The 27,086-nt window shown below is 41.4% G+C and overlaps 4 protein-coding genes across 8 annotated transcripts; 2 read left to right on the plus strand and 2 right to left on the minus strand.

Moving 5' to 3' along the window:
* The first annotated feature begins 35 nt into the window (after positions 1-35).
* ugdh (UDP-glucose 6-dehydrogenase) lies at positions 36-12,400 on the plus strand. Its single transcript, XM_042101228.1, has 12 exons — positions 36-289; positions 638-799; positions 1,003-1,104; positions 1,262-1,462; positions 1,575-1,772; positions 1,970-2,117; positions 2,262-2,356; positions 3,208-3,338; positions 6,882-7,006; positions 7,152-7,243; positions 7,331-7,441; positions 11,737-12,400. Exons 2-12 carry the CDS (start codon positions 638-640, stop codon positions 11,845-11,847), a joined length of 1,476 nt encoding a protein of 491 aa, XP_041957162.1. The 5' UTR covers positions 36-289; the 3' UTR covers positions 11,848-12,400.
* Positions 12,390-17,678, minus strand: lias (lipoic acid synthetase). The gene is made up of 11 exons (XM_042101241.1): positions 17,379-17,678; positions 16,888-17,066; positions 16,433-16,526; positions 16,194-16,274; positions 15,843-15,999; positions 14,755-14,812; positions 14,413-14,541; positions 13,446-13,591; positions 13,198-13,268; positions 12,976-13,087; positions 12,390-12,833 (listed from the first exon to the last, which is right to left on the minus strand). The coding sequence occupies exons 1-11, from the start codon at positions 17,466-17,468 to the stop codon at positions 12,778-12,780; spliced, it is 1,173 nt and encodes a 390-aa protein (XP_041957175.1). The 5' UTR covers positions 17,469-17,678; the 3' UTR covers positions 12,390-12,777.
* A 40-nt stretch (positions 17,679-17,718) lies between these two features.
* On the plus strand, positions 17,719-22,318 carry rpl9 (ribosomal protein L9). 2 transcript variants are annotated; one of them, XM_042101276.1, is made up of 8 exons: positions 17,767-17,791; positions 18,297-18,343; positions 18,483-18,598; positions 18,722-18,817; positions 18,985-19,117; positions 20,092-20,172; positions 21,594-21,710; positions 22,171-22,318. In XM_042101276.1, the coding sequence occupies exons 2-7, from the start codon at positions 18,298-18,300 to the stop codon at positions 21,698-21,700; spliced, it is 579 nt and encodes a 192-aa protein (XP_041957210.1). In that variant the 5' UTR covers positions 17,767-17,791; position 18,297; the 3' UTR covers positions 21,701-21,710; positions 22,171-22,318. The 2 variants fall into 2 exon arrangements, with proteins under 2 accessions (XP_041957201.1, XP_041957210.1); XM_042101267.1 differs by lacking the exon at positions 21,594-21,710 and having other exon boundaries at positions 17,719-17,791.
* A 489-nt stretch (positions 22,319-22,807) lies between these two features.
* On the minus strand, positions 22,808-26,824 carry LOC121715445. 4 transcript variants are annotated; one of them, XM_042101186.1, is made up of 11 exons: positions 26,693-26,824; positions 26,477-26,545; positions 26,026-26,140; positions 25,865-25,939; positions 25,589-25,778; positions 25,457-25,493; positions 24,572-25,328; positions 23,737-24,452; positions 23,366-23,431; positions 23,102-23,126; positions 22,808-22,979 (listed from the first exon to the last, which is right to left on the minus strand). In XM_042101186.1, the coding sequence occupies exons 1-11, from the start codon at positions 26,696-26,698 to the stop codon at positions 22,858-22,860; spliced, it is 2,178 nt and encodes a 725-aa protein (XP_041957120.1). In that variant the 5' UTR covers positions 26,699-26,824; the 3' UTR covers positions 22,808-22,857. The 4 variants fall into 4 exon arrangements, with proteins under 4 accessions (XP_041957120.1, XP_041957129.1, XP_041957138.1 ...); XM_042101195.1 differs by having other exon boundaries at positions 26,477-26,542; positions 26,693-26,814; XM_042101204.1 differs by having other exon boundaries at positions 26,477-26,504; positions 26,693-26,810.
* Positions 26,825-27,086: the final 262 nt, after the last annotated feature.

Genomic DNA, 27,086 nt, shown 5'->3' on the forward strand with positions numbered 1-27,086 from the left:
GATGTTCTCAGAACCCCTCCCTGTTCTTGTGCGTCATGCTGACGTATCGAACATTCATTGGTATAACGTGAGCTTCCCCACATACCGGAAAAGATCGAGTATAGGGGTGTGCGTGAAGAGAAAGTTGACTGTAGTTACCTAATATTGTACAGTTCAGGATCAACCTGATCCCCGAGAACAACCCTACATACGAGAAGTTGTTGTGAAGTTACTGTTTTCCAATTTGATCCACCTCACATCGTGGTCATTTTGCTATCTTCTCCCGGGCTAACGTTAGTTTCCAAGCACGGTAAGTGTTGCGGCTTATTTTAACAGTTTGATCATCAACATTGGTAGAACGAAAATCCGTAGATATGTTCTCTGTCACTCGATAAGAAATAAAACTAAACGTGTGCATAGTGTTATTTGGTCATCTAGAAACACAGGAGAATAAAACTTAAAAAGTTATCCTGACCTGACACACTAGTGTAACGTTAACGTAGTGAGCTACCTAGGATTTTAACGTTGTGAAAAGCTGGCAGAATAAAGCAACTTTGCAGTAACGTTAGCGTCACAATTGTGCGTCGCCCTGATTTGTTTGTATTGAATTAGTAATCGGATTTATTAAATGGTCCATCTGAAATGTATTGGCTCTTAGATGTTTGAAATAAAGAAGATATGCTGTATTGGGGCTGGATATGTTGGGGGGCCCACTTGCAGCGTGATCGCTCAAATGTGCCCCAAAATCCGCGTCACGGTGGTGGACGTCAATGAGTCTCGAATCAAAGCCTGGAACTCGGATGTACTACCTATTTACGAGGTAGGTTAGGCTGCACACACACTAATTCACACAAGTAGAGTTCTCAGCAAGGTGTACTTGTGGGTTTTAAGATGCTGTTTTAAGAGGCTGTGTTATTCATTAGTCACATTTTGTAGTCTTATGCTTGCTCTCTCTGTACTGTACTGTTCTCTGTGTAGCCTCAGGTCATACTGAGGTTATGTCTGGTCTCTGTGTCTTTATAGCCAGGCCTCAGTGATGTGGTTTTCTCCTGTAGAGGTAAAAATCTCTTCTTCTCTACCGACATTGATGCTGCCATCAAAGACGCAGACCTGGTGTTCATCTCTGTAAGTCACACGTCTTTGAAGCAGCAGATACCTGTTAAAAAAGAATAGCAGAGTGCTCAATTTATTACAGACAATTTAAATTGTGACTGCCAGTGTGTAGTAGTAACATATTGAACATTGTACAAAACAGTCTCCTCTTAATCTCTCTGTGTCTTAGGTGAACACACCCACTAAGACATATGGCATGGGGAAAGGACGTGCTGCTGACCTGAAGTTCATTGAGGCTTGTGCTAGGCGCATCGTTGAGATGTCCGATGGTTACAAGATTGTCACAGAAAAAAGCACTGTGCCTGTCCGCGCAGCTGAGAGCATCCGGAGGATATTTGATGCCAACACCAAACCCAGTCTCAACCTACAGGTGTGTGTGTGTGTGTGTGTGTGTGTATATATATATATATATATATATATATATATATATATTAGTATGTTTACGAACTTCTGGTCATTCTGTCGCCTCTCTGGCTGTCCAGGTGCTGTCTAACCCAGAGTTTCTTGCGGAGGGGACAGCCGTACGGGACCTAAAAGAGCCAGACCGTGTGCTGATTGGTGGAGATGAAACACCAGAGGGTCAAAGGGCCATCCGGGCATTGTGTGCCGTTTATGAGAACTGGGTCCCCAAAGCTCGTATCATCACCACAAATACCTGGTCATCTGAACTCTCCAAACTGGTGAGGATGCATGCACACCCCCACACCCATACTAAAATAGATCAATTAAGCTATATGTATGTATATATGTATGTCTGGCGCATGTGAAGAAATTGACAATAAAGCAGACTTTGACTATAGGGTTCCATCCCAGCCTGCCAGTCTATCTTGAATGATGTTGACTCCTGTGTTTTTTTTTTTTTCTCTCGTGTCGTAAGGCTGCGAATGCATTCCTTGCACAGCGTATCAGCAGCATAAATTCCATCTCAGCACTGTGTGAGGCAACTGGAGCGGATGTTGAGGAGGTGGCCAAAGCCATCGGCATGGACCAGCGCATTGGCAGCAAGTTCCTGAAAGCCAGTGTGGGTGAGTACAGGTGTCTCACTGATGGCCTAAAAGAGTGTTCAGTGGTACGTCACTGCAAGTGCTCTGTGTCTGAGCTCTGAATTTGGTTCTGTTGAGTGTCAGAGGCCCCGAAGGTAAAGTCTCAGTTGTTTTTGTTTGTTTCAGGATTTGGAGGGAGTTGTTTCCAGAAAGATGTGCTAAACTTGGTATATCTTTGTGAAGCTTTGAACCTACCTGAGGTTGCATCATATTGGCAACAGGTGTGAAAATACACACACACACAGCCACACACACACACACATACATACACACGTATACAAATACATGGAGATATTGTACAAATACTTTGCCCTCCATTCAAAATGCTTCATCATCTTTGTAAGTAAGGCGGCACTGTCACAAAGGACAGATTATTTCAGTCTTGGTTGACTTTTGGAGTGTGAGGTTGTTGTGATCACTCTTGATTCTCTTAACCAACCTGTAGACCCATTCCCTCTGAGTCCATGTCAGGACAAAAGACAAACCTATGAAACCGTGTTTTCTACAAGAATTAGAAAAATGATGAAGTCCATATGTCCTACAAACCTTGTTGTTATTTCAAACAGTAGTTTGTGATTATAAAATGTAAGATTTTTACTAAAGCCATTGGTCATTGTTGTCACAATGCAAGAGCAAAACACAGACAAGACCCTTGACCATTTCAACTTCAGAGGTTTTGAATGTGAACACTGTCAGGGTAGACTTTCAATAGGGATAGTAGAATATCAAGAAAGTGAAAAAGAAACATCCAATGATTGTGGCACATATGACACTCATTTTTATTTGTTGAAATCCATCATGCCACCAAAAGGCCTACTTAAAGGAACATGTCACTTTTTGGGGAAGCAAGCTTATTTGCTGCCTACCCCAGAGCTGTATAAGAGGATGCATACCCTTCTTTTCTCTGTGCCTGCAATAACCCAGCCTGACACTGTTAGCCTAGCTTAGCATAATTAACTGGAAGTGGGTTACTACTAGCTAGCTAGCTAGCCTATTGCTCTCTTGTAGCTTGTATAGTACTGTTTGAGTTTGTCTCTCATATGCTGGTGTGTTACTTCCTCACATCTTGCAGGTAATTGACATGAATGAATACCAGAGGAGAAGGTTCGCCAGCAGGATCATTGACTGTCTGTTCAACACAGTGACAGGCAAAAAGATCGCCCTGCTTGGCTTCTCCTTCAAAAAGGACACAGGAGATACCAGGTACATGCATAGTCACGATTATCTATCAGAATGTACTTACCCTGTGTGATACACTTTTCTCTGATATTTGAGTTGGTGTGTTTGATCATGAGAAGCTAATCAGTCTTACATTTCACCTTGTAATCATTGAACTTTCCCCCTCTGGCTGAACACTCACACCAACCTTTCATCTACTCTCTCTCTCTCACTCACTCAATCACACACACACACTCACTCACTCACTCACACACACATACACACACGCACGCACGCGTGTGCCCCTTGGAGCCCCAGAGAATCTAAAGTGCTTAGTCATGTAATAGTGTTGAAACCTCGCACCCATTTTTGCCTTAGGTATGGAGTGGCTGGAGGGGGCATATGCAAGTGCACATGTGGATATTGGTTAAGTTATAAAAGTTGCAGAACTCTCCTTGTGTTGGGAGATGGGACCTTTTTGTTATTGTTCAGATGAAAAGAAAGGTCTTAAAAATATGTTTTGTGTTTTGAAGAACAATTTATGTCTATTAAGGCCATTTCACACTGGCGAAATCGCCGCGATTTTATGTACCAGAATCGCGGAACGACTGTCCCTTTCACATAGACCGAGGCGGAACGGCGGGACAAAGTGTCTCGCCAAATTTACTACCAAGCCCCCTAGACATTTTGCCGAGTATTTTCGTTCCGGCACCAGTGTGAATGGGTCAAGGCGGAAAGGGAATCTGGGCGGGCATTTCGATATATGTCCAGCCCACCACAGGAGACTGCGAAATAAATCTAACTGATCAAAAGCAGCAATAGCAGAGACAGCACATTATGTCAATCTATAAATTCACAAAGTCTCCAGTCATTCAATGCCTGCTAGAGTTGACTGTAGCTTGGAATGCAATCAGTTAGGCTATCCTAAAATCCAGCGAAAAAACAAAGCATGAACTCCTGAGCGTCTGTCTGCCCTATATGTATATCCTCTGATTGTAATGCTTACAGATATCTAGGCGATATTTGTAACATTTGTTTTGTATTTGGCCTGTTATAAAATCATGTAGACCTATTGAACAATTTAAACCCATTAGGAACCGCAAAGTTGGAGACATGCATAGCCTAAAGACATTGCTGCGAATTTAAAACCGGATTACTCTGGAATGGCTAACTGTACAGGGGCATGCTTTACACCTTTGTGTTCGGTAAGGTCTGCTGTTGGTTTGTCATGTGTTGAGGTAAAGTTCGCGAAGTATTTCACCAAGATGAATGGGTAGGGTAGGGAGACGGGCGCAAAAAATATGATTAAATTAAAGTTACTTTTCTCGCGAACCGTTTACCACAACAACTAACCACTAACATCGTTTAAAAGCTGAGAAAAAGCTCTGTCGTGTGATACATGTGATGTCTGTGATGATAGGCTACTTCGCAAGTAGTTCAGCAAATTTGGGTGGGACAGAATACCTATACAGAGCAGCAGCTCTGGCCATATCGGCTCTGGCTCACATGATGTACTGCTTTAAATGCATTATCGCTTCACTACCCAACACGCGAACAAAAAAGAAAAGAAAAAAGAAACCAATGTGCTTATGTCGCGATTTCCGATAGGCCCAGGCCTAGAGAAAAGACAGCTATGGTAACCTAACAATTAGGATTTGCTTTGCCTACACTGCTGTTTGGTTGTCCCAAACTTTGAGACGATCCATACTCGCATTAACTGAATCTTATCAACCCGAACTGCGATGTTTCAAACAGAGTGACATGATGCAATGCCTAATAATCTCACTGCCTTCGGCATAACTGCTAACAGTGCGCCTAGGCACACCCATCACAAAAAAAAAAAACAAAAAAAAAATTCACGCGTGGACAATATTTGTCCGTTTCCCGGTTTTAGGTCCGTGCATTGGTCAGCAAAATAGTAGCCTACATAGCACAGCAACATTCACATGCAATAATACAACAACGTATACAATGACCTATTCATTTGGACAACTTGATACAGCCCTATACAGGCTAAAGTTACCTTTAGTTTTGTTCTAGCTTACCGTGACGTCTGGCTTTAAACAGCTGTGTAATGCAGTCTAAGGTTCTGACAAGCAATTGCCTGTTCTTGCCCATCTGGAATAACTCCTCTAGCTTTGCTGCATCCATCCTTTCTGTTTTCGTTGTTTAAACTTGTGATATCCATGATTGAGTATTGAGTTAGTGAATTAGCTCAACATTGTGTGCTGATAACCATATATAGATAGCCGAGTAAAAGAAAACAACAAGTTGCGTGCGTATTCTCTCTCTCCTGCTCAAACAAAATGTGTGCGCGTTAATTTTGACAACGTGTTCACTAACTTTATGTAATAGAAAATTGTAAATTGCAGCCTAATGGCATGCAGCTAATGGGATACACGGTCCATAGTTGGGAATGTATGGTGGGCCAATTTGGTGTGAATGCACACACAAGGGAAATTTCCTCTTGCTGTTGAGTAGTCTGATGGTACGCACAGTGCGTACGGACGTACACCTGCAGGCGCGCCTGATATTGAATGATTTCATAAATAAATTGTACGCACAGTGCGTACAGGATTACGGCTGGCGGCGCCACTGACCAAGGCCACAGTAGCCTGTGAACCTCTGATTTTCAAAGTGGAATCACGGCGAACGCGAGGGCAACTCTTCTCTTCAGTTTCCCTTCCAAATTACTTTTTATTGTCTGAAGACCTCTATCTCAAGAATCTAACATTCTAACAGCAAAGCAAATGCAAGCTAAACAAAGTGCAGTCGGTTCTCCCGCCATGGTTTTTGAAATCACACACCTGCTGTATCTGAAGCCCCACGCACGCATAATAAGGCCTACGACTTTCACTCTACAGGCCCCCTGTTGCTCGTCACAATTTAATTTACTATAGCTGATCCTGCCTCCTAACCTGACCCTAGCCAGATGAATTTCGTTCCGCTTAGCGCCGCCTAGCTTCACTCACATCCATCTGGGACCTCTTCCATTGAGAGTGATTTCTGCAACCGATTTTATGGTATAGCCAATCAGGACGCAGGGCGGGAGTAGAAGCGACTGTGAGACTGTTATTAGCGTCACGGGTTGGCTTCGATGTGAGTAGTTGAAGTAGCACGTCAATAGATGACGGACAAGTGGCTTATTCAATCATATGCAAGCATTTTTTGATTAGGCCCAGCCTTCTGAAGCAACACTTCAATGGATCGGTTCCAGATGGATGAGTGGAGCTAGGCGGAGCGAAATTCATCTGGCTAGGGTCAGGTTACCTGCCTCCTGGCTCCCCAAAATGGCGCATCATGTGAACAGATCAGCAGGCCGGCAAATTTTCACCTCGCTTTCAGACACAAAAAGACGGCAAAAAGACGTCTCCTCTTCCCGCAAATTTAGCGGGATCTTTGTGTGAAAAGGCCTATAGACTGCACAGTAACCCAGTTCCTATCATTCTACTATGCATAAACTATTTTATTTGCATTTACCACCCAGACTAATAATCACAGGCACAGATAAATGATACCATGCGGAACATTCAATGAGCTCCCTCAATTGGGAAATAAAGTTCTCACTGTGTGTCATTCTGTTAACAGGGAGTCCTCCAGTATCCACATCTCTAAATATCTTATGGATGAGGGAGCAAAACTGCACATCTATGACCCCAAAGTACTCAAGGAGCAGATTATACTGGACCTGTCAGGTGACAAGCCAGAGAGAGGTAAATGTGCTGTATGTTGGTGTGGAGGAGATATACTGCCACTGATGGCCAGAGCTGGTGACGTTATTTAATAATTTAATCAGAGCGGGTTGAAGCAGAGCTCAGCGGTTAGTAATCACGGATCTTTGTTTTAATGCGTCTACAGTATCTGAGCTGGTTACAGTGACGACGGACCCCTATGATGCGTGTGCAGGAGCCCATGCTCTGGTCATCTGTACAGAGTGGGACATGTTTAAGGTAATTCCCTCACTGTTCTCAGGACCATATTACACAACACAGAATATGGAAAATGTCTGAAAATGTAAGTGATGGTGTGCTTTGTAGGATCTGGACTATGAGAAGATCTATGTGCGAATGCTGAAGCCGGCATTTCTATTTGATGGACGCAGAGTCTTAGATCACCTGCACCCACGACTCCAGAACCTTGGTTTCCAGGTACAGGCTCTCAACCATACACATGACTATACCAACACCTGAGTGACTGAACAGGCCATTCTGTCAATTTATCCTTTTTACACTATGTTTTTCTTGTACAATTACCTTTTTTATCTCTAATACGACATACCTGTCTGTAGGGTTGGGTATCGTTTGGATTTTATCCGATACCGGTGCTAAATCGATACTTTTAAAACGGTGCCGGTGCCTGAACCGGTACTTTGTTTTTAAAATGTTTTAAATTAAAATGGTATAAAGCATGAATTGCTTTTTTTATTATTGATAAGACAAATTTGAACATAAAATTGAACTGTTATATTCAATTTACTATCAATATCTCATTGCTCCTACGAATAATACATTTAAATGTTAAAACAGCTTGCCATGCATGCACACACAATAGTAGGCTAAAGCTCTGCTTTCTAGTTTATCCAGTAGGCAGTTTGCCATAAGGTATGTTAAAACCGCTTTCTATAAAATTGCCAGGTCATGGACAACGGCATTTGCAAGCAAACTAATCTAACAGGGACTCTACTTTCCAGTTAATTCAGTGTGTTCCCAGATGCTTTAAGAAATGTCATGTCTTAACCCATAACACGCAATAGTTTTGAACATGTTAGGCTACATGTCGGTGTTTAGATTCCCAGCGCTAGCCTAGTAGGCATTTTAACAGCAACTATGGCTATGCGCTAACACCAGTCAGCTGAGTTTAATTAGCGATAACGTACGGAGATGGTTTCGTAGCCTTTTTGACAGCTCAGTGACATCAGGTATACCTACATATATTTATGTTTTTGCCAGCTAACTTTTAACATAATCTTCAAATTCATTGTGATGCTATATGGGCCTCCTTCACATGAAAGATTAACATCATGCCATGTTGTTTAGAACACACCGTGAAATACAGTTTTCACCTCACAACTTTGCTGATAACATTTCAAATAAATGCCAGTTAGCGCATTAGCAAGGATATTTTGTAACATATAGGCTACTGTTGATGTTGTTTCATAGCCTTTTGCTTGTGTGTAGTTAGGCCCACTGCTAGATTTTGACAGGAGCTTGCGATATCGCTTTAAAGTAAGCTACTTGGGCTCACGCAAGCTGTCAAACACTGTCCACTCGCCTATGTGGTGCACCCCTCTGGTTTATACAGTGCTTATGTTAACTGTATATGGATGTGTTACTATCAGAGCAAGACGTTAGAGATGGCGCATGACATGCAGTGATGCCTCGTATAAAAAATTTTTTTTTTTTTAAAAACCTATTAATTAAGCACCGAAATGAGGCACCGAAATCCACGTTGTTATTCGATGCAGTTACTACCGTTTGCGTCGGCACCGGTGCCATATTAGAACCGTGTTTCGGTGCCCAACCTGTCTGTTATATTTCTTCTCAATTGTTCAGTGAACTGGCTGAACCAGGCTGAAAAATGCAGTCAATCAGGCAGTTAACTGGCTAAACTGGCTGAAAAATGTCATTCTCTTCTATACAAGCCCATCCCCCTTCTATAAAAGCTTATCATCCCACACCTTAAACACACTCTTTTAAAAACCTATCCCTACATACTTTACACAAAAGGTTACGAGGGCATGGTGCAAGAAAGCACCCCATCTACACCCAGTCCATATTGTGTAATTGAACCCTAGGTATGTCAGGATGGACAGGCAACAAACACTATTTGATAACTGGTGTGTCATGCTTGCCATACAAAGCTGAGATATCTGCCTATGACAGATTACTGTTGTTGACAGTAATGCTACAATTCGGTAGCCTGGTTATCACCAGACCAAATTGAGATTGTGAGTGGGTCTGGAAAGGCTTCATTGACTTCCAGGGGCATAATAAACAGTGGAATTAAAGTTAAATTGGTGCATTAAACTCTTACCTAATCTTTTCAGAAGTGCAGCAATTAAATATTGTAAACAAAGGTTTTTTTAAATGCGGTTGTTTACTCAATCCCAAAGAAAAAACATGTCTATATCTGTTTAAACAAGTCGCCATCAGCGTCGCCATTGGTTGTGTTGAATGTAGTGCCCTATCTGTTATCATATAAAGCCCGCCCCATGCCGGATAAGCGTTAGTGATTGGTGCCTAGGTTTTTGGAACATTGGAAATGAGGCCCTTTCCGATACTAGTTACTTCGCCCTCTCCCTAGCCACTTTCACTCTGTATGCGCGGTCTATCCGAAACCAATTGCTGTTAAGTGGTAGTGTGTTTTAAACCCTCCAACGCCAAGTAAACAAAGATGGTGACTTATTGAGGGTAGGGCTGCACGATTTGGGGAAAATATCTAATTAATTGATTCAATTCAATATTCCAAATGTCTCTTTAATTTGTGCCACCCCTGATTGGTGAGCACTCCCAGTGCACAACAAGCACAGCGCCACCGGCCGACAGAATTTCTGTGCCTCTCACGCAGTACGCACACCCACCAACCAGAGGGACATAGTCAAGGAGGATGAAATGGATATAAAAGTCAGAAATGTGCCAAACTTAACTGCACGATTATTTGTAGCTTTTACGATTAGGTACAGTTAAGAACAAAATTATTCATACCCCTGACAAATATTGATGTAATGTTGATTTTCTCTTGACCAATATGTTTGTTCTGACTGAAAATGACACTGCCCATGCCAAAAGGTTGTAAGACAATGTGGTAGAAACATGGAATAAAAAAAAAATTGTTTTTTATCTTTTTTAACATTTTTATGAAAAATGGCATGTCCAAAATTATTCATACCCTTTTTAAATAATCAATGGAAACATCTTTATTTGCCATCAAAGCTCTCGAAATGGTTCTTATACCTACCAAGCCTCCATGTCTCCACAATGATTGTAGACTGCACCTTTTTCACTTCAGATCACTTGGTCATCTTGGATGCTGATCATGGATCACTCTTCTCTAAACATGCACAACTCGGCTAAACCTTTATAAGGGCACACCTGGACAAGCATTTAGCTTTCGCTGGAATTTTTTTTGACCCAGGGACATGGCCTGAGATAAAAAAAAAAAAGAAGCATTGAATTCCAATAACACCATGTCCATTTCAATTATGGGGGTTAGAAAAGTATTCTTTTGGGATGTTTTTCATACAGGGGGACTTGGTGACCTTCTCAAAGTAAACTGTAACACTAAAGCAAGAGGCTTCACTGAGATTCTGGAGGAAAAGATCAGGCAGTGTGCCAAGAGACCTGCCCCAATAGGCATAATTGGACCATTAAACCATACAATGATCCAAAACATACAGCCAAACAAGGTAAGAAATGGTTAATAGAGAACAATATCAACATTTTAGAGTGGCCCAGCCAGAGTCCAGACCTCAATCAGTCAAAAAAGACAAATAATCGTTCCTGCCTCAAAACCCAGATTGCTGCTAAAAAGGTGCAGTCTTTCGAGAGCTTTGATGGCAAATAAAGATGTTTTCATTGATTATTTAAAAAGGGTATGAATAATTTTGGACATGCCATTTTTCATAAAAATGCTTTTTTTTAATTCCATGTTTCTCCCACATTGTCTTACAAACCTTTGGAATGTGATAGTGTCATTTTCAGTCAGAACAAACATATTGATAAAGAGAAAATCAGCATTAAATCAATATTTGCCAGGGGAATGAATCATTTTGTTCTTACTGTAATTGCGTTGGTTGATATTACGATTGCGATAATTGTGCAGGCCTAATTGAGGGTGTGTCAATCAATGCTCCACATCATGGAGAACGCTTCATTCAGATGTTAGTTCCGAGTGAGTACACCTGTAAACAAATCTATGGCTATGCCAGAACCTTTTTCTGCTAGGCAGAATGTAGTCCCAAAGCTCAGTGTGGTATTATACGCTATGCGCTAATCGAGGGAACTTAATTTCTCTGAGAGGGATTCCCACCGAGTGCACTCCGTAACCGAGGGGGGGTGGGTAGGGACTAGTTTTGGAAAAAGGCCCAGGGTGTCAATAGCCTCCTTGCCAGACTGACCTGCAGAGCAAATTCAAATTTACTAACAGGTTCGTCTGGGTTCTCCCAGGCTAACAATTTCGAAGCATATCCAATAATGCTACAATTTCGAAGCATAGAGGCCTACAGTCAGGGATGTGTGTCAAACTGAAGAATGCAGGTTATTATTGGTTGGATAAAGGATTCTTTGTTCCCTGGCGAATTATTGTTTCAGTGATAGTTTTGTCTGTGATGCAGTTATATATTACTCACTAATCTGTCCGTGTCGCCGTATAAATATTCTGCCTCACCAGAATCTTTCTTTGTCCATTTTTGTGTGTGTGTGTGTGTGTGTGTGTGTGTGTGTAGATTGAGACAATTGGTAAAAAAGTAACACCAGCCCGGATTCCATTCACTCCTCCTGTTGGAATGGGACGCATCACCCTCAATGAACCCCCAGCGAAGAAGGCCAAAGTCTGACAAGCTCTACCTGCATGCTGATTGAACGTTCTTGGATATCCACACAACTGTGTATTACAGCTGTTGACTCAAATATTCTGTATAGCTGTACATGAACACACCAGCTAAAAACTCTTTGAATACCTCTTAATCATCATCATCTCTCAGCTTCCCAAATTAGCATGTGACCACAGATTTCTGGACGTCACTGAAACACTGATTTTTTATCACCAGCCTAATCAGTTGGTGTTAGTTAATTAACACATTACTATTCATAAGGAATAGAAACCATGTGTTACGTGTCTGACATTGTAGTTTCTTTTATTATGCCACTTTGGACAGAAGCCAGTCTGTTTTAGTCTACATGTCACTTTTTGGATGTTATGAATCTACAACTGATCATATAGAACACCCTGATGTCTACCTTGTTTGAGAACATCTACGTGTTGTGACAGTGGATGTGTGTTTGTTCTTTTCTAATGAAATATTTTATATGGTATGAATTTTGTGAAAATGCACAAATGATTGTAATACTGGACCAATCAGATGAAACATTAAACATGTTGCAGCTTTACTTTTCTGCTCTTAAGTTCATTTTATTCATGTCCATATTCCAGGTTGGTTATAAAATGTACTTACATTTATTCAAATATATTTGTACTTTTATACAAACTCTTCTTAAAGCAGTGTGTTTTACACTTCATGTCATCATTTCATACTCTCACTATGAGAGTGTTTATCCAACTTCAGCTAAACTTTCTGTAAATGAAACCTGAATCCTTTGAAGGTCTTCACAGTGACACAAGCCTGTGTCTGTCTTAATTCACCTCCTTTGGTCCTTTCCCCAAGATTATGTATGTGTGCTTAAGCAGCTGTAGTGGACACTAAATAGAGGTGTACTGAAAATGGGATGGCTGGACATCTGACTGAGTGTGGAACAAGACAGCCACTTCATTCTGATGTGGCAGCCTTCCTCTTTTCTAGAAGATTCTTCAGGAAGAATTCACCTAGAATACAGAAGAGTTATGAATTAGAACAGGAGTTCATTTTTTTGATTGGCTTATGGTAGGTGTTTGACATCATTAGACAAATTCAAGGTTAAGTTAAAGAAGTCATGATAATCCTAATCATCATGTTTTTGCTTCATACCTGCTTTATATGAGGAGCGTACAAGTGGACCACTAGCTGTGTAGACAAAGCCCATTTCCTTCCCAACCTTTTCCCAGTGAGCAAAGCGCTCTGGAGTGACATACTCCTCCACCTATACACACACAGACACAAATAAACATGTAATTATAGTTTCATTACATCTCAGGCAAATGCATACATGTAGATGGCAAGACTTTGTTTGAAGCTGAGACCAAGACTGACCTTCAGGTGACGTTTAGTTGGCTGCATGTACTGACCCAGAGTCAGACAATCTACTCCACTGTCGCGCAACTCTGAAACAAGCAAGTAAACACATCATTCTGAGTGAGTCACACACACTGGTTAGATTTTAATAGTACAGAGCATATTTTCCTTCTTCCCCAGTATTGCAAGTCATATTGGGATGTCTAGGCCCAGATGCATGGTCATGGACATAGATTTAGCCTGTGTTTGTGTTCCTTCTGTTCTACCTTTCATGGTTGCGTGTATCTGTGCCTCAGTCTCTCCGAGGCCCAACATGATGGAGGTCTTTGTGAGGATAGAGGGGTTCACTGCTTTGGCATGACGCAGGACAGCCAGAGACTGGTCAATGTTGGCCCGAGGGTCACGTACATGCCTTAAGCCAAAAGAGGACGAGGAAGTCTCACACACACACAAAACGGCAAGCTTCAATAGCACATAACACTTATATTTAGTCATACAAACGCGCATTTATCCTATCCTGTTAAGGCTTAGTAAAAGTGGAGGTAGAAATAAGAATGTTGTGAATTGTTACTTTTGTGAAACCCGACATAACTAATCACCAACCACAAGTCAAAGTGTGGGCGAGGTTCCGCCCCCTGCTGTTGAGAAATCATACTACACCCAAAAACAAAGCAGGACTTTGACCTCATGGACACAGAAGGCCCAAAAAACGCCCCCTTGTGGAGGCTGAGTATTGTCCTGTTGTAGCAGAAATGACATCATTTTATTTCAAAGGAAAAAGCAACAAAAATAAAAGTCCCTATTTTCTTACACTTCTACACCTTGTGGGTCTGAACATATATTGTGTCTAAAGTAGGCCATGCTGACAATTCATTCAATTCAGTAAATTCACTTTCAGTACGATAGCTTTTCCTCATGACCTGAGGATGAGTACACCAGGTTCTGTGTATATAGTCCTTGTGGAATTATCCAATCACCACACCAACCACCATGCGTGAGAATAAACTGGGAGCATAAAAAAAATAATTGATGGATGTGGAGCACTCTAGTCAGTGGAATTCTAGTTTAAGATTAAACTAGTTTTCCTGTTTACTCTAACCGGGTATATCTATGATCTATGAGGTCATTGCATGTGTGACAAGTTAGAATGGTAGCCGTGTTAGCTTGTAAATCCCCTTGAAATGTGTGAACCGATATAGATTTCTGTGACATTGTAGACATGCGTAGGTGTACCTCTGTAACTCTCGCACTGTCTCCACATTATGGGCGTACACATCCAGCCCTGACAGGGCCAGCTTCTCCACTGCACTCAAGTCACCGCGGAAATCAGGAGTTAAGCATTCTACCAACATGCTGGGGCTCCTGCCAGAACAACAGACCATGAGTTAAAAAGAATACAATGAATATAGATGACCTAACCAACATTTGTATGGCTGTTCTGACTACTTCAACTATTCACGGTCACCTGGATGACTTCAAAAGGTGGCTCGGCTCGGGTCCTTTGCTTCTCACACTTACATTTATTCATTACACTTATTCTTCTAGCTAAGAGTGCATATGTAATTTACCCCTTACCTCTGCTTCAGGTTTATCACTGTTTGGGCAAAATGTTCTGCACCTCCGTCAGGTATGTCTGTGACACACAAACACAAAATTCATCTTTGAATTATTTGCCTCATGCTGCCTGGCTTTGCTGGGACTGTAGTCACACATTCAACAGAAAACATATTCTGATCCAGATTTTCCAAACTGCCACTGTGTGAGATGTGGGGAATAGTTGAGGTGATGAACAAGTGGCTTCGTTTGAGATCTGCCTCTAAAATATCACTACTGTTGGGGAGGTCAAGAATTATGCTAAATTTGGATCTATTACATCAGAATGTACTGGTATGTGAATGATAAGCAAAACAATCCAAAAGCCATTGGGTTATGGATAACTTTCCTATTGCTGTGATGTTGGTGTGATTTACTGTTGCTCTTTGACATGAGGTAAAAGATAATCCACTGACTTCTAGTGTAATTCCAGTCTCTATTTTAGCTAAACCCTAGCCTCGTTGACACCAGACCCTTCTCAATTGAGAGTGGGTCTGCAACTTAACTGACTTACGACTTCCAGCAGGGGTGTAACTAGCAGTGAAATTAAACTTAAATTGGTCCGTTACACTCTTACCAAATTGTTTTTGAAGTGTAGAAATCTTATAAGCAACGGTTTTAAATGCAGTTGTTTACTCAATTCCAAAGAAATTAGGTCTATGCCCGATTGGCGATTAGTACCGGTATGTGTGTGCCTGTGTTTTAAGGACATTGGAAATTTTCAATTTAATTTTTCAATTTAATTTTACTTATAGAGCGCCAAAACATTACATATGTCTCATGGCGCTTTACAGAGTGTTAGACAATCAGAGAAAATAAAAGAAGGGCCGTGGGTAACAGGGGCGAGGAAAAACTCTCTAGAATTGGAGATACATATAGGAAAAAACCTTGTGCAGAGCCACAACTCAAGGGCTTGACCCATCTGCCTAGGGTGGAAATGGAAAAGGGAAATGGGCTTCAAGTTCGTATGGGTATTCCCAGGCTAGCTAAACCCTATTTTTTCTTATCTTAGAACAAAACCTAGAATTCAACATTGGGAGAAAAACAGGTGAATGCCTCTCTTGTCTTACCATCCCGGTCCACTGAGGTCAAGACTACATAGTCCAGCCCCCAGGCAGAAATGGCTTTTGCAGTATTCTCTGGCTCATTGGGATCCAGTGGTGGAGGCTTGCGTGCCGTTTTTACAGAACAGAAACGGCATCCACGTGTGCATGTGTCCCCCATCAACTGAAGACGAAGAGAGAGGAACTGAGTGTCACAGAGCAACTTAAGAGAAGGAAATATAGCCTCTAAATGTAGAGATTATTTCTGTGTAATAAGTGCTAACTCTGTATTATCAAGTAGTAGATCCGTTTCCACACTGTGGCATGCAGTACGAGTGTATTAAGAATGTATTAAGAGTCCCATAATATTTTACTGACCATGATTGTGGCAGTAGCTGTAGCATACTCTCCTCCTCCCCAGCACTCTCCGATGTTTGGACATCTCGCCTCCTCACAGACCTGCACACACACACACACACACACAGAATGACATTAAGTAGGTAAAGTGTCAACACAGAGCAGTGGATGCCTCCTAAAACAAAGGCCTCCAAACAAAACGTAACCATTTTTTCACTTGGCAGAAAGACGTTGCCTGTATCCTCCACTCTGTGTCTTACCGTATGCAAATTCAGGTCCCTCAGTGTGTTCTTGAGTCGGTTGTAGTTTTTTCCAATAGGAATCTCAGTCTTTAGCCAGGGGGGCAGTCGCAGCCTAGTAGACAAGCATAGTATTAAATCACACACAGGACCAGCAGCATGTATAACAGTCCCAAGTCAATGGGGGTCATAGACAATTGCTTCAGGGTCTTCATTACTTGTAAGTCACTGTCTCTAAGCACGTCAACAGCAGAGGAATTCATCTGCATGATATGCTTGCTGATGCCACGAGGCCTTATCTGAAGAATCCGTGCTCAAGGGTCGAAACACTCTGGACTGATTTGGTGTTCGCTAATGCACAAGAGGTCACTGACTTATTCCTTTAAATCTGGAATAGTATCGAAAACACCGTTTTAAAGCTCAACCGTCTCAATACCATTGACTGTCCACTACTGAACGTTAAAGACTTAGCTCACCTATCTCCTTTCTGGCGCTTCAAGTTGCCACGGTATTCCTCCCATCGGGTCTTGTCTGACAGATCACCCGAAATGAAGTCTTGCAGATCAGGCCCATCCGCAGTTAACGGTAACTCCTTCTTGCGATCTTTCGGCAAGGGAGACGCCTTTGTGGCCGTACTCAAGCCACTGGCGTAAACCTGTGGTCAGTAAAGCAATCAAACCAATTGGAATCACGAGACTGGCTTATTATTCAAGTAACCATCGAATGAGATAAGTCATCGTCTTTTCAGCAGTGTCAGCCAACAGTGTTGAAAATGTCGTTGCCTCTTACTAGTTGAATACACTGACTGTCAGAATTGCACTACAACTGGCCTAAAGATTGGCTAAGCGTTAGTTAACGTGCAGCAGCTGACCTGGAGAGAAACGTTAGTTGACGTTGACTTTAGCATAACATAACGCAGTTGGTCATGAACATTATTAGAACGATCACACACTGAAGAGAAACTTACATGTGAGGCATCGATACATCTAGACTGGAGAAAAAGATGATTACATGTGAAACGACCAGCGACAACACAACTTTGCTTTAACAACGCCATGACTTTAGCACCCAAACCTTCCCTACGTCAATGACAACACGTATCGTCAGTTGATTGCTTCGCCCTGTCAGACCACAATAATTTCAACATTTTCAAAAACGTTAATTTGGAAATATTTGGATACAGCTGTTATACATAAAAACAAACTATGTTTCAAATATGTTCTCCAAAAACAACTGTAGATTATCTAAACATGTTTTGCTTAATTGTTTAGGACGGTAATCACTTTGTCTTCCCTGCCGCACAAAGTGACGTAAATAATCGGGGACTCTACATTTGTGTGGTGACGTCCTTCCTCCTTCCTTTCCTCCTTTATCGGCGAGGTAAGAACATGGCGCACTCTGTCTGGTTACAATTTGAATCTACAGTAATCTGCACTCTGTAACCATCCTTAGAAACAAACAGTCCCTATACATGTGTTATTAAAGTTATTATCTTAGAAGACTCCGATATTGTGTTAAAATTGCTCGATGTAACCCCGGAAAGTAGGGGTTAGTGAAATGGTGTTGTTAGCATCCATTCCTTGAAGCTTGGGCTAACATTTAGCTAAATTAATATAGTGTGAGACTATGAAGTATGCTGCATAGTTTACATGACCAATTTGTCTTATTGGATAAGTTTGGAAGGCCGTGTTATATATGTTTTGCCAGCTCGACATGCTACGTTGTCGAATTTGTTAATGTTCGTCTCATACAGAATGCTAACTTGCGTCTGAGCTTACATACCGGTAGAAACTTAAAAGTTAGCAGATGTCTGCGGATGTTGTCAGTTTTGTTAACAAGTAACGTAAATAAATGTCTTATAGAGAGCAACATTTCTGTTTTACAGAATGAAGACCATTCTCAGTAACCAGTCGGTCGACATCCCCAGCAACGGTAAAGATGTGATTAACTTGTTTGATAAACGGTGTTTGTCGTTTGATTAACTTGTTTGATAACAGTATGTTGGGGATCTACTTTTGCATTTTTGTCTGTTGCTTTTGGTCCTGATGTGATGTTTTGTATCATTTCACAGTTGAAGTTGCACTCAAGGGGCGGACTGTCATCGTCAAGGGCCCCAGAGGTACCCTGCGCAGGGAGTTCAACCACATTAACCTGGAACTCAGTCTCCTTGGCAAGAAAACGAAGAAGGTGAGTTGGTATGCCTAAGATTTGTGATGCTCACTAGATGTCTAGTGATGAGACTAGCTGTTTTAAGATTTTGCAAAGGACAGTGTTGAGATGCTTAACACATTCCATGGATGTGTGTCTTAGCTCCGTGTGGACAAATGGTGGGGTAACAGGAAGGAGCTGGCCACAGTACGCACCATCTGCAGCCATGTCCAGAACATGATCAAGGGAGTGACCCTGGTAAGTGAGACGATGCATTTCAATGTTTTTATGTGTAGACTTTTTAAGTATTTTGTATATAGACTCCCTGTTTTAGTGTTAATGGCTGAATTGGTGTTGGAACTGTGTGTGTGTGTGTTGAAGGTGGATGTTTATGTTCAGCAATATAAGCCCAGTGTTTATTGTAGGGGTTCCGGTACAAGATGCGCTCGGTATATGCCCATTTCCCCATCAACGTGGTGATTCAGGAGAGTGGATCTCTGGTGGAGATCAGGAACTTCCTTGGGGAGAAGTACATCAGACGAGTTCGCATGAGGCAGGGTAAGTCTGCATGATCATGAGGCTGTTGTGTCCACGCTTCAGTGGATTCTCTCTCAAAAGCATTCATGGTCATTCCTTTTATGTCTGTGTGACCAGCCGTCAGGGGACCTTTTACAAAGAGGTTCATCTAATTCTTTGTGTGAGGTCCTGTGGTATGTGTGTCCTACAGCTTATGCACTTTTGTTTTTTAATGAGTTCTGATGGAAGCTTGTAGAATTAAATTGTCTTGCACATAGACCATTCCATAGGAGGATTTCTCAGAGCAGTTCTCATTCTTTCTCAGGGCTAGTTTGCTCTTGGGGCCCTCTGTCTTGTTTCCCATTTTCCAGCTATGCATCTTTGACTTATCAGTGTCTTAAATCCCATATTGTCCACAGCTTGGGAAGCTTTCTAGCTTTATTGAATGGAAGACACCTCAGACACCTTTTTTAATTTTGCTTTGATTGTATTTTTTGACTGATGTAAATATTTGGTCCGTGGTTAACTGCTTACAATTTGGGACCTTGTTAGATACAGATATCTGTGTGATTGTACCAATCTGGGTGAATCACTCTTCGTGTTTGGGTGCCTCCTTTTTAAGGTTGTTGAGATTAGTCCTTTTACCTCCAGAGGTGCTGACCATTGTCTGACAAGTTTACAGATAACTTTGCTTTGACAGATGCTTGAATGTATCCATCTTATGCACCACTGCATTATGTTAAGCACTTATCCAAGTAATCAAAAACACCTTGCATGCAGTTTGAGATATAGAAGTTGTAGAATTTGAGTGAGTTTCATGCAATTTGGTGGTGCAGTACTTGTATAAGAGGGATATGCCTCAACCAAACTGGCCAGCTGAACTTGTACTTTTAAGTGTTCATCCCTGGTCTTGTGAGGCCCTTTACTTATGGCCCTGAAATGAACTGGAATTCTGAAAAAAATTAACGCCTCAACAATGGTGGATTTAACTTTGTTCAAAATCTTCCATCTTCTAGGAGTGGCATGCACACTCTCTCAAGCCCAGAAAGACGAGCTTGTTCTGGAGGGCAATGATATTGAGCTGGTATCAAACTCTGGTGAGTCTTACTTGCACACAAATCTTACACTGTATTGGTGAAACCAATATCTGCGTGAAGGGGTGTCTACAGCACGCTAGACCTCCCAACACGGCTGAAACTGTTAAAGGAGAATTCCGGTGTGATATTGACCTAAAGTGTATCGAAACATGATACCGAGTGTGAACGTATGTCTCATAGCCCATCTCGGCTTGTCCCCTGCACTCCAAAATCTGGCGCTAGTTAGCCGATGCTACCAACATCTTTTTCAATAGTGGTGCTTCGGCATCGGGCTAGCCATGCAAATAAATCACTGTTTTACACCCATTTACGAGGCTCAATGTATCTCCACACTTCATTGGTAGACTTCCGAGGGCCCTGACATTTAAAACGAGACATTGAGAACTTTGAAAAAGCACTGGTAGTTTACTTACAAGACGATTTATACAGACAGTATCTTCACGAAGTTTAGCGTTTGCAGCCATCTTGAATTTAGTCACGATAAGTCGAGCAACGAGTAAGAATGAACAGCTATGATAAGGGATCAGATTCCAAAAATAATTCAGTAGAAATGCATGGATTCCAGTTGCTGCTACTGGAAGAAACTGGAATCCATGCATTTCCACTGAATTATTTTTGGAATCTGATCCCTTATCATACCTGTTCATTCTTACTCGTTGCTCGACTTATCGTGACTAAATTCAAGATGGCTGCAAACGTTAAACTTCGTGAAGATACTGTCTGTATAAATCGTCTTGTAAGTAAACTACCAGTGCTTTTTCAAAGTTCTCAATGTCTCGTTTTAAATGTCAGGGCCCTAGGAAGTCTACCAATGAAGTGTGGAGATACATTGAGCCTCGTAAATGGGTGTAAAACAGTGATTTATTTGCATGGCTAGCCCGATGCCGAAGCACCACTACTGAAAAAGTTGTTGGTAGCATCGGCTAACTAGCGCCAGATTTTGGAGTGCAGGGGACAAGTCGAGATGGGCTATGAGACATACGTTCACACTCGGTATCATGTTTCGATACACTTTAGGTCAATATCACACCGGAATTCTCCTTTAAGTGATTAAAGAAGATGTCCTGGGCCAGACTCATTCTCCCATCTCTCATCCGTCCCCTTGCCTGGCTCTTGTTAAACTGGTATCCAAAATGGGAAATAAACATTCTACTTGACTTGCACCATATTTGTGGACATTACAATGTACTTACTGTGCAAACTATTATATTAATGAGTGCTCATGATGCAGTTTTTTATATTCCAACTAAAAATGTCCTGTATCACAGTGTCCTTAACTTTAATCCCCTCTGACCATTAACTTGGATGTGTTAGATGGTCTTGGGTGGGTATGGGTAATCTAATTGGTTAACCAGTAGAGTTGACTGTTAACTGTGTGGTAACAGACTGGGTGGTTAACCAGTAGAGTGTGTGTGTTTCAGCGGCTCTAATTCAACAGGCTACTACAGTGAAGAACAAAGACATCAGGAAATTCCTGGACGGAATTTACGTTTCGGAGAAGGGCACAGTAGTGGAGGCTGAGCAATAAGCCTTCTGAGGTTAGAACGGCCTCACCGTGAGGACCATAGGGTCGCCCACTCGTTTTTGGGCTGGCTTTTCTTAAGCGCTTTTTTGTCATCTACGTTTTCTTTTTCTTTTTTGTCTGCTTTTGTCTTTCTCTCATTTTGTTTCTCATTTTGTTTTTCCTACATTGATTAATTGTTTCCTTTGATGCAAGATCTTCCTGCTATGTTGGGATTTCTACCGATGGCAATGCCATAGTGTTACTTTTTTGATGTCTACATGCACGCTCTTTTTGTTTGTTTTTTTTGTGCTTTTTTTACATGTTACTAACTTGCATGCATGCAGTACCTGTACTTCACTCTTCTGGCCTTCATAACATAACATCTCTTTCAGCTCTGACTTGATTGTCTACAGCGTTTTGTCATATTTTTATCCTACACAGCTCATTTTTTGAATTCTTTTTGATTTCACTCATGTTTCTTTTTGGTCTCACAGCTGCATTGATCCAGCAGGCAACTACTGTGCGGAAAAAAGACATCCGGAAGTTTCTGGACGGCATCTATGTCAGCGAGAAGACCACCGTTGTGGAGGTGCCAGAGGACTAATGTGGAATTCAGAAATAAAATTGTTTTTCAGTCTCCCACTCTGTGTCCTGTTGACGTTTCTGGCTGTATTGCCCGATAACCACATGTTGCCTAGAAAGCTTTCCTAAGCTCTTTGGAGGATTTGGGAAAGTTTTGGATATTGTATTGGCAGGTTCTGATGTGATGAAGTGATTACTGTTAGTTACGTTCAATCACTCAAAAAAAGAGCTAGTCTGAGCTAATTTTTCTTGCATTTTTATGAGCAATGATCCTGAAACTCCCTGGTTATAGATGTAGACCAAATTGAGATTAAGTGCAGTCCTTGATTATGATTAAGAATAGGAACAATAGTGGGATTCGACTTCATGTAGCCACTTGCAGCTGTTTTAAGATGACTGCATAACATGAGAATTTCTGAGATTCTGATATGTTTTCAAGCCGGAATTGTGCATACGTCAAATCACGTTAGGCAGTCAGCTTAAGACGTGCAGGTGGCTACATGAAGTCCAATCCTAATCAACGGGGAGGGGGGCATGAGGAGACCTTGCTTTAAGGCTTTGCATCTATTTATTTCTAAAAAATAGCAGGTTTAGATGAGTTATTGTTCATGTGAGCTATTTTCATCTTCATATGATTCCTCTCTGCACTTGAAGCAGAAGAATCTTGAGACAGCCTTGGACCGGTGGAATCGTCTATTGTCAGTGGACAACTCCATAACACCTGTATAGCCACAGAATAGTGTAGCATTTAATTGTGCATAGTAATAGCGAGTGCAATGCTACAACCGTTATTTAGAATAAATGACTACTGTTAAGCCATGTCTGTCCTCCAAAAAAACATACCTTCAGGACCTATTTTGGTTTTTGTCTGTAGAATAAATAACAAAATCAGGGTCAGTGTAAATATCGGGTAAGGGTAAAAAATAGTATATCTGTCCTTACTGTTTTGATATAAGGACACTTCTACTATTGTATTTATTAATTCCCTTTGTGAGTACAGTTACAGATGTTTCTCCATATTTTTGTATTAATATTCTCAATCTCAGTTGCTGACTTGAATATTTGAATGTGTTTACATTAGGAAGAATGGGACTAGAAATAATTTACCCCTTTATAGAGGCCGTTTTCACATTTCAGTCTTTTCTCTTGCATATCCGCAGTATCCTTCATGGACTGAAAAGACAAAGGGAGGGGCATCCAGTTTAAAGATGTTCTTGACAAACAATCTTTGAATTGTCACCATTGATAGTTAAATGTTCTTTCTAGTTTGGGGGGGGGGGGACTTGTAATACAACATTATTATTAAGCCCATACAACATTATTAATAAAGCTTTACTTGGTAATAAGGAAATAAAATGTCAAATGTAACATCCAGTTATAATACTTAAAATAAATACTGTAGAACAATCAGAAACATTGCCAGTTAATTAGATTAGATTGGATTAAGTTTTTTTTTTTTTTTTTTGGCAAATTCTCACCTCAGATGATTTTTGTTGATGGGCTCTTAAAGGGTGGTCACTGGACAACTGTTTGGTGCTGATGTCCTGGCTCCCTATAGACTGTGTGTCCTCTGCCACAGCATCCAATGCATCACTGTCTGAGGTGGGGCTGGCTTGGCTACTGCTGGAGCAGGCCCTACCTGGAAGTTCATCAGAAGCACAGCAAATACTGGGCCCGGTGAGACTGGATAGCTCACAGGGAGCCTGACTGCTCTCTTCTGGTGGATGACCATAATCAGATCCCTCAGTCAATTCGACTGTCTCTGCTGAGCTGAGGTTGGGCTCAGCTGTTGTACACCCTGGAGGTACACACATTGAAGTACAGCTGCTGAGGCTCTGTGCTGAGTTTCCACTGACTGAGTTGTGGTCTAAGCAAAATCCACTCAGTGATGTCTGCTTAGATACCACGGTGTGCAAACGCTCATCACAGTCTCTGCCCTCTGAGACTGGGTAAGTAGGGTGTTGGTAAACTGATCCGTTTTCGTTTTTGCATAGCATCAAGAGGCCAGAGTCGGTCTCTAAAGACTGAGTGCTGAGAGTTGTGACAGAGTCTAGTCCCTCTGATGTGCAAGGGCTCCTGCTGGCAGACGGAGTCCCACTCATGTGTAGTGAGGACATGAACTCCTCCAGGTGGTCATCATAGACAATGGGCTCTTCCTGGTCAGCCTCAGCTGCACTGTCCTCAGATGTTAAATCTATAAAATACAATTTTCAGTACCAATACCAAGTTCCTTTGCAATGAAATAAAGAGTTAAATATGTGTAGTCTATATTATGCTAAATTAATTTGTGAAAGATACGTTCTCCAATGCTACCTTTGGCTCTCTGCTGAGTTTCAGAGATGGGAGAGAGTGTGTCAGCCACCCTGCTGATCAACACCTCAGACAAGGCCTCCAGTGCGGCCTCCTCTTCTGAGAGCACGTTGCTGGACACACCTGGTCTGCTCCGAAGAGTCCACTCCATAGAGCTACTGCAAGGTACTTTGTGGGGCAATCCTAAGAATGACTCTAGGAGATTCTTGACAGCGTATACAATGAAGTTGAAAAGCAGGTCAGAAAGGAACTCAAGATTCCTTTTAGCCGCCAAATCTGGAGTCATCATTGCCCACCAGCTTTGGGATATGTATATGCTTCCCAAGTGAGAATTCAGAAGCATCCGATAAATGTGCTGGACCAGCTTACTGGCATTAAAATGAATGCGGCTACAAAAGAGCAGACTGCCTTTCCTGTGGATGGCAACAGAAGAGTCGCTTGGTGTAGATTGCCCAGAATAAGCCAGGCAGCTCTCATCAGAGTCTTCTGGTTGCTTCCTGTTGGTCCTTGTCATGCAGACTAGGGCATTAAACATGTTAGCTGCACTGACCACTCCCTCATGATTTACTGCGCGGGACATTCCACCATCACCTAGGCATAGCCATTTATGTTGGAGGTCCTTCTGGGTGTACTTTTTGTATAAGTCTTTTGTTATGGCCTGGTACAAGTAGACAGCTGGGAGAACCACATCTCTGGATGCAATAGTTACCCAATCAGTTATTGTTTTGAACTTCTGAAGCAGTTCCAGGTTGGTGATGTACTAAAGGAAAATGAAAGTAGAATAGTTGAGATTGTGCTATGAAATGCTAGGCCTATAGCATGTTGGTGTTATGTCAACACGCTGGCACATTTTGAAAGTAGCTTTAAGATTAAGACAGAATCAATCACCTTCATCTTCAGAATCTTCTTAACAGTTATTCTCTGCCTGGAAGCAACACACAAATGTCCAGTGAGTGGCGCTCTCAGGAGACACAAGTAAAATGTCAGTATTATGTTTGTCAAGTGTGGACCAAACCTCACATTTGAGAGAGTTGCTCCAGAAATGCAAATGACTCAGCTGGAAAATGTCTAATGAGATGTGGTGATAAACACTCCCTGGCTACTTCACTGTGTGGCTCATCATATAATGGCTGCTTTACTAACTGATGTAGAGCAGCAGGACCATCTAACGCCAGAGGAACCTTCTCACCATCATCTTTGGAAAATTGTTCTGTGACCATTGTGTTACGAAAATCTCAAAATTAGATACTGAATCAGGAATAGTTAGATATGAGCAAAAGTGTCCTTTCAACTTACTTGTCTGGCTCCGAACTGAGCTTTTCATTGGTGGCAAATACCTTGGCACAGTATGCTTGACTGGAGGAAGGATTTCTGTGGAAAGAAAACAAAGACCTATAGACTTGCTTTGAACTGAGATAGATCTTGTGTAAATAATTTCACATGTGAGTTGAACTCACTCTTATTGGTCTTGCTGGAGGGGACATAATTCTTCTTCTTGGTTTCCACAGGTGTCACTTTATTGGGTTTGGGATGAGTTGATGAAAGGACCCCTCCGTACATTGATGTAAAAATCTATTTTTATTTATAGTAACAATAACAATATGAAATACACTGTATGTCTTAAAAAATAAAAATACTATTTACAGCTAAATTCCAGTACGTTTCTGTAGCCTATACTGTAAGGTCTGCTACTTACAAAGCACTACAAAGCCTGACACCACATGATACTGTATTTCCTATTTCTATATACTGTTCGGGTTCTCCTAATAAACATATATTGACTAATAATCTAAGTCCATATTAAAATCCAAGGGTGACCCGTTTGCAGTTTTGGTCCATAATATCTGCAACAGCCGTTCCTTCAATCATCATTTCAATTGTAGGCCTAATCAAAATCAAAAGACTTACACTTGGCTCTTTTTTCTTCTTAGATTTCCTGTTGGGTTTTGAGTCCATTAATCCTCTCAATGTAGGCTGCTGGTAAATTTTTTTTTTTTTTTTAAATCAGTGCAAAAGTGTTAGGCTAGTGTATTATCTATCAAATATATAATTCTGTAATCTAAACCTATAATCTATGTATTAATAAATGAATAGTAGAATAACAGTAATCATTATGTGACTAACATTCATTTTGTAGTAGCCTATTTGATGAGCACTGTGACAGTAAATCACATCTTTAGTTGGCGTCGTCCTTGCTTTCCAACACTTGGTTGGTGTAGAAAGGTTGGTGTAAAAATAGTCAGGATAAAGTAGAGTGCTTGCGTCATTACACGCATTCACGCCTGTCAACATATGACGTCACACAGGGCATTGCTATCAACGTCACAAATGTAGGAGATTTCTATCTAGCTAGTCTACACCACACGCACACACAAAGACACAGTTACACACATAACTTTCTAAATTATGGTTTTGATGCATACATTTAGCAAGATGCAAAATACAATTTGTTTATTTAAAAAATCATTGTGGCACCACTCTTGAAGGTTCTAAGAATAACAGCACAAATACTGTATAT

Source organism: Alosa sapidissima, chromosome 1 (genome assembly GCF_018492685.1).
Source record: "Alosa sapidissima isolate fAloSap1 chromosome 1, fAloSap1.pri, whole genome shotgun sequence".
Classification (NCBI taxonomy): Eukaryota; Metazoa; Chordata; class Actinopteri; order Clupeiformes; family Clupeidae; genus Alosa; species Alosa sapidissima.

Coding starts and splice junctions, on each gene's coding strand:
- ugdh (XM_042101228.1), top strand. CDS start 638: ATGTTTGAAATAAAGAAGATATGCTGTATTGGGGCTGGATATGTTGGG. Junction 7,007..7,151: donor AGGTGACAAGCCAGAGAGAG/GTAAATGTGCTG, acceptor ATGCGTCTACAG/TATCTGAGCTGGTTACAGTG. Junction 7,442..11,736: donor TCCAGAACCTTGGTTTCCAG/GTACAGGCTCTC, acceptor GTGTGTGTGTAG/ATTGAGACAATTGGTAAAAA.
- LOC121715445 (XM_042101186.1), bottom strand. Junction 25,329..25,456: donor AGAAGATTCTGAAGATGAAG/GTGATTGATTCT, acceptor ATTTTCCTTTAG/TACATCACCAACCTGGAACT. Junction 23,127..23,365: donor AAAACGGCCTCTATAAAGGG/GTAAATTATTTC, acceptor TTTATTCTACAG/ACAAAAACCAAAATAGGTCC.
- rpl9 (XM_042101267.1), top strand. CDS start 18,298: ATGAAGACCATTCTCAGTAACCAGTCGGTCGACATCCCCAGCAACG. Junction 19,118..20,091: donor ACGAGTTCGCATGAGGCAGG/GTAAGTCTGCAT, acceptor TCCATCTTCTAG/GAGTGGCATGCACACTCTCT. Junction 20,173..22,170: donor TGAGCTGGTATCAAACTCTG/GTGAGTCTTACT, acceptor TTGGTCTCACAG/CTGCATTGATCCAGCAGGCA.
- lias (XM_042101241.1), bottom strand. CDS start 17,468: ATGGCGTTGTTAAAGCAAAGTTGTGTTGTCGCTGGTCGTTTCACATGT. Junction 13,269..13,445: donor GATACACGCAACCATGAAAG/GTAGAACAGAAG, acceptor TGCTTGTTTCAG/AGTTGCGCGACAGTGGAGTA. Junction 13,088..13,197: donor CAACTAAACGTCACCTGAAG/GTCAGTCTTGGT, acceptor GTGTGTGTATAG/GTGGAGGAGTATGTCACTCC.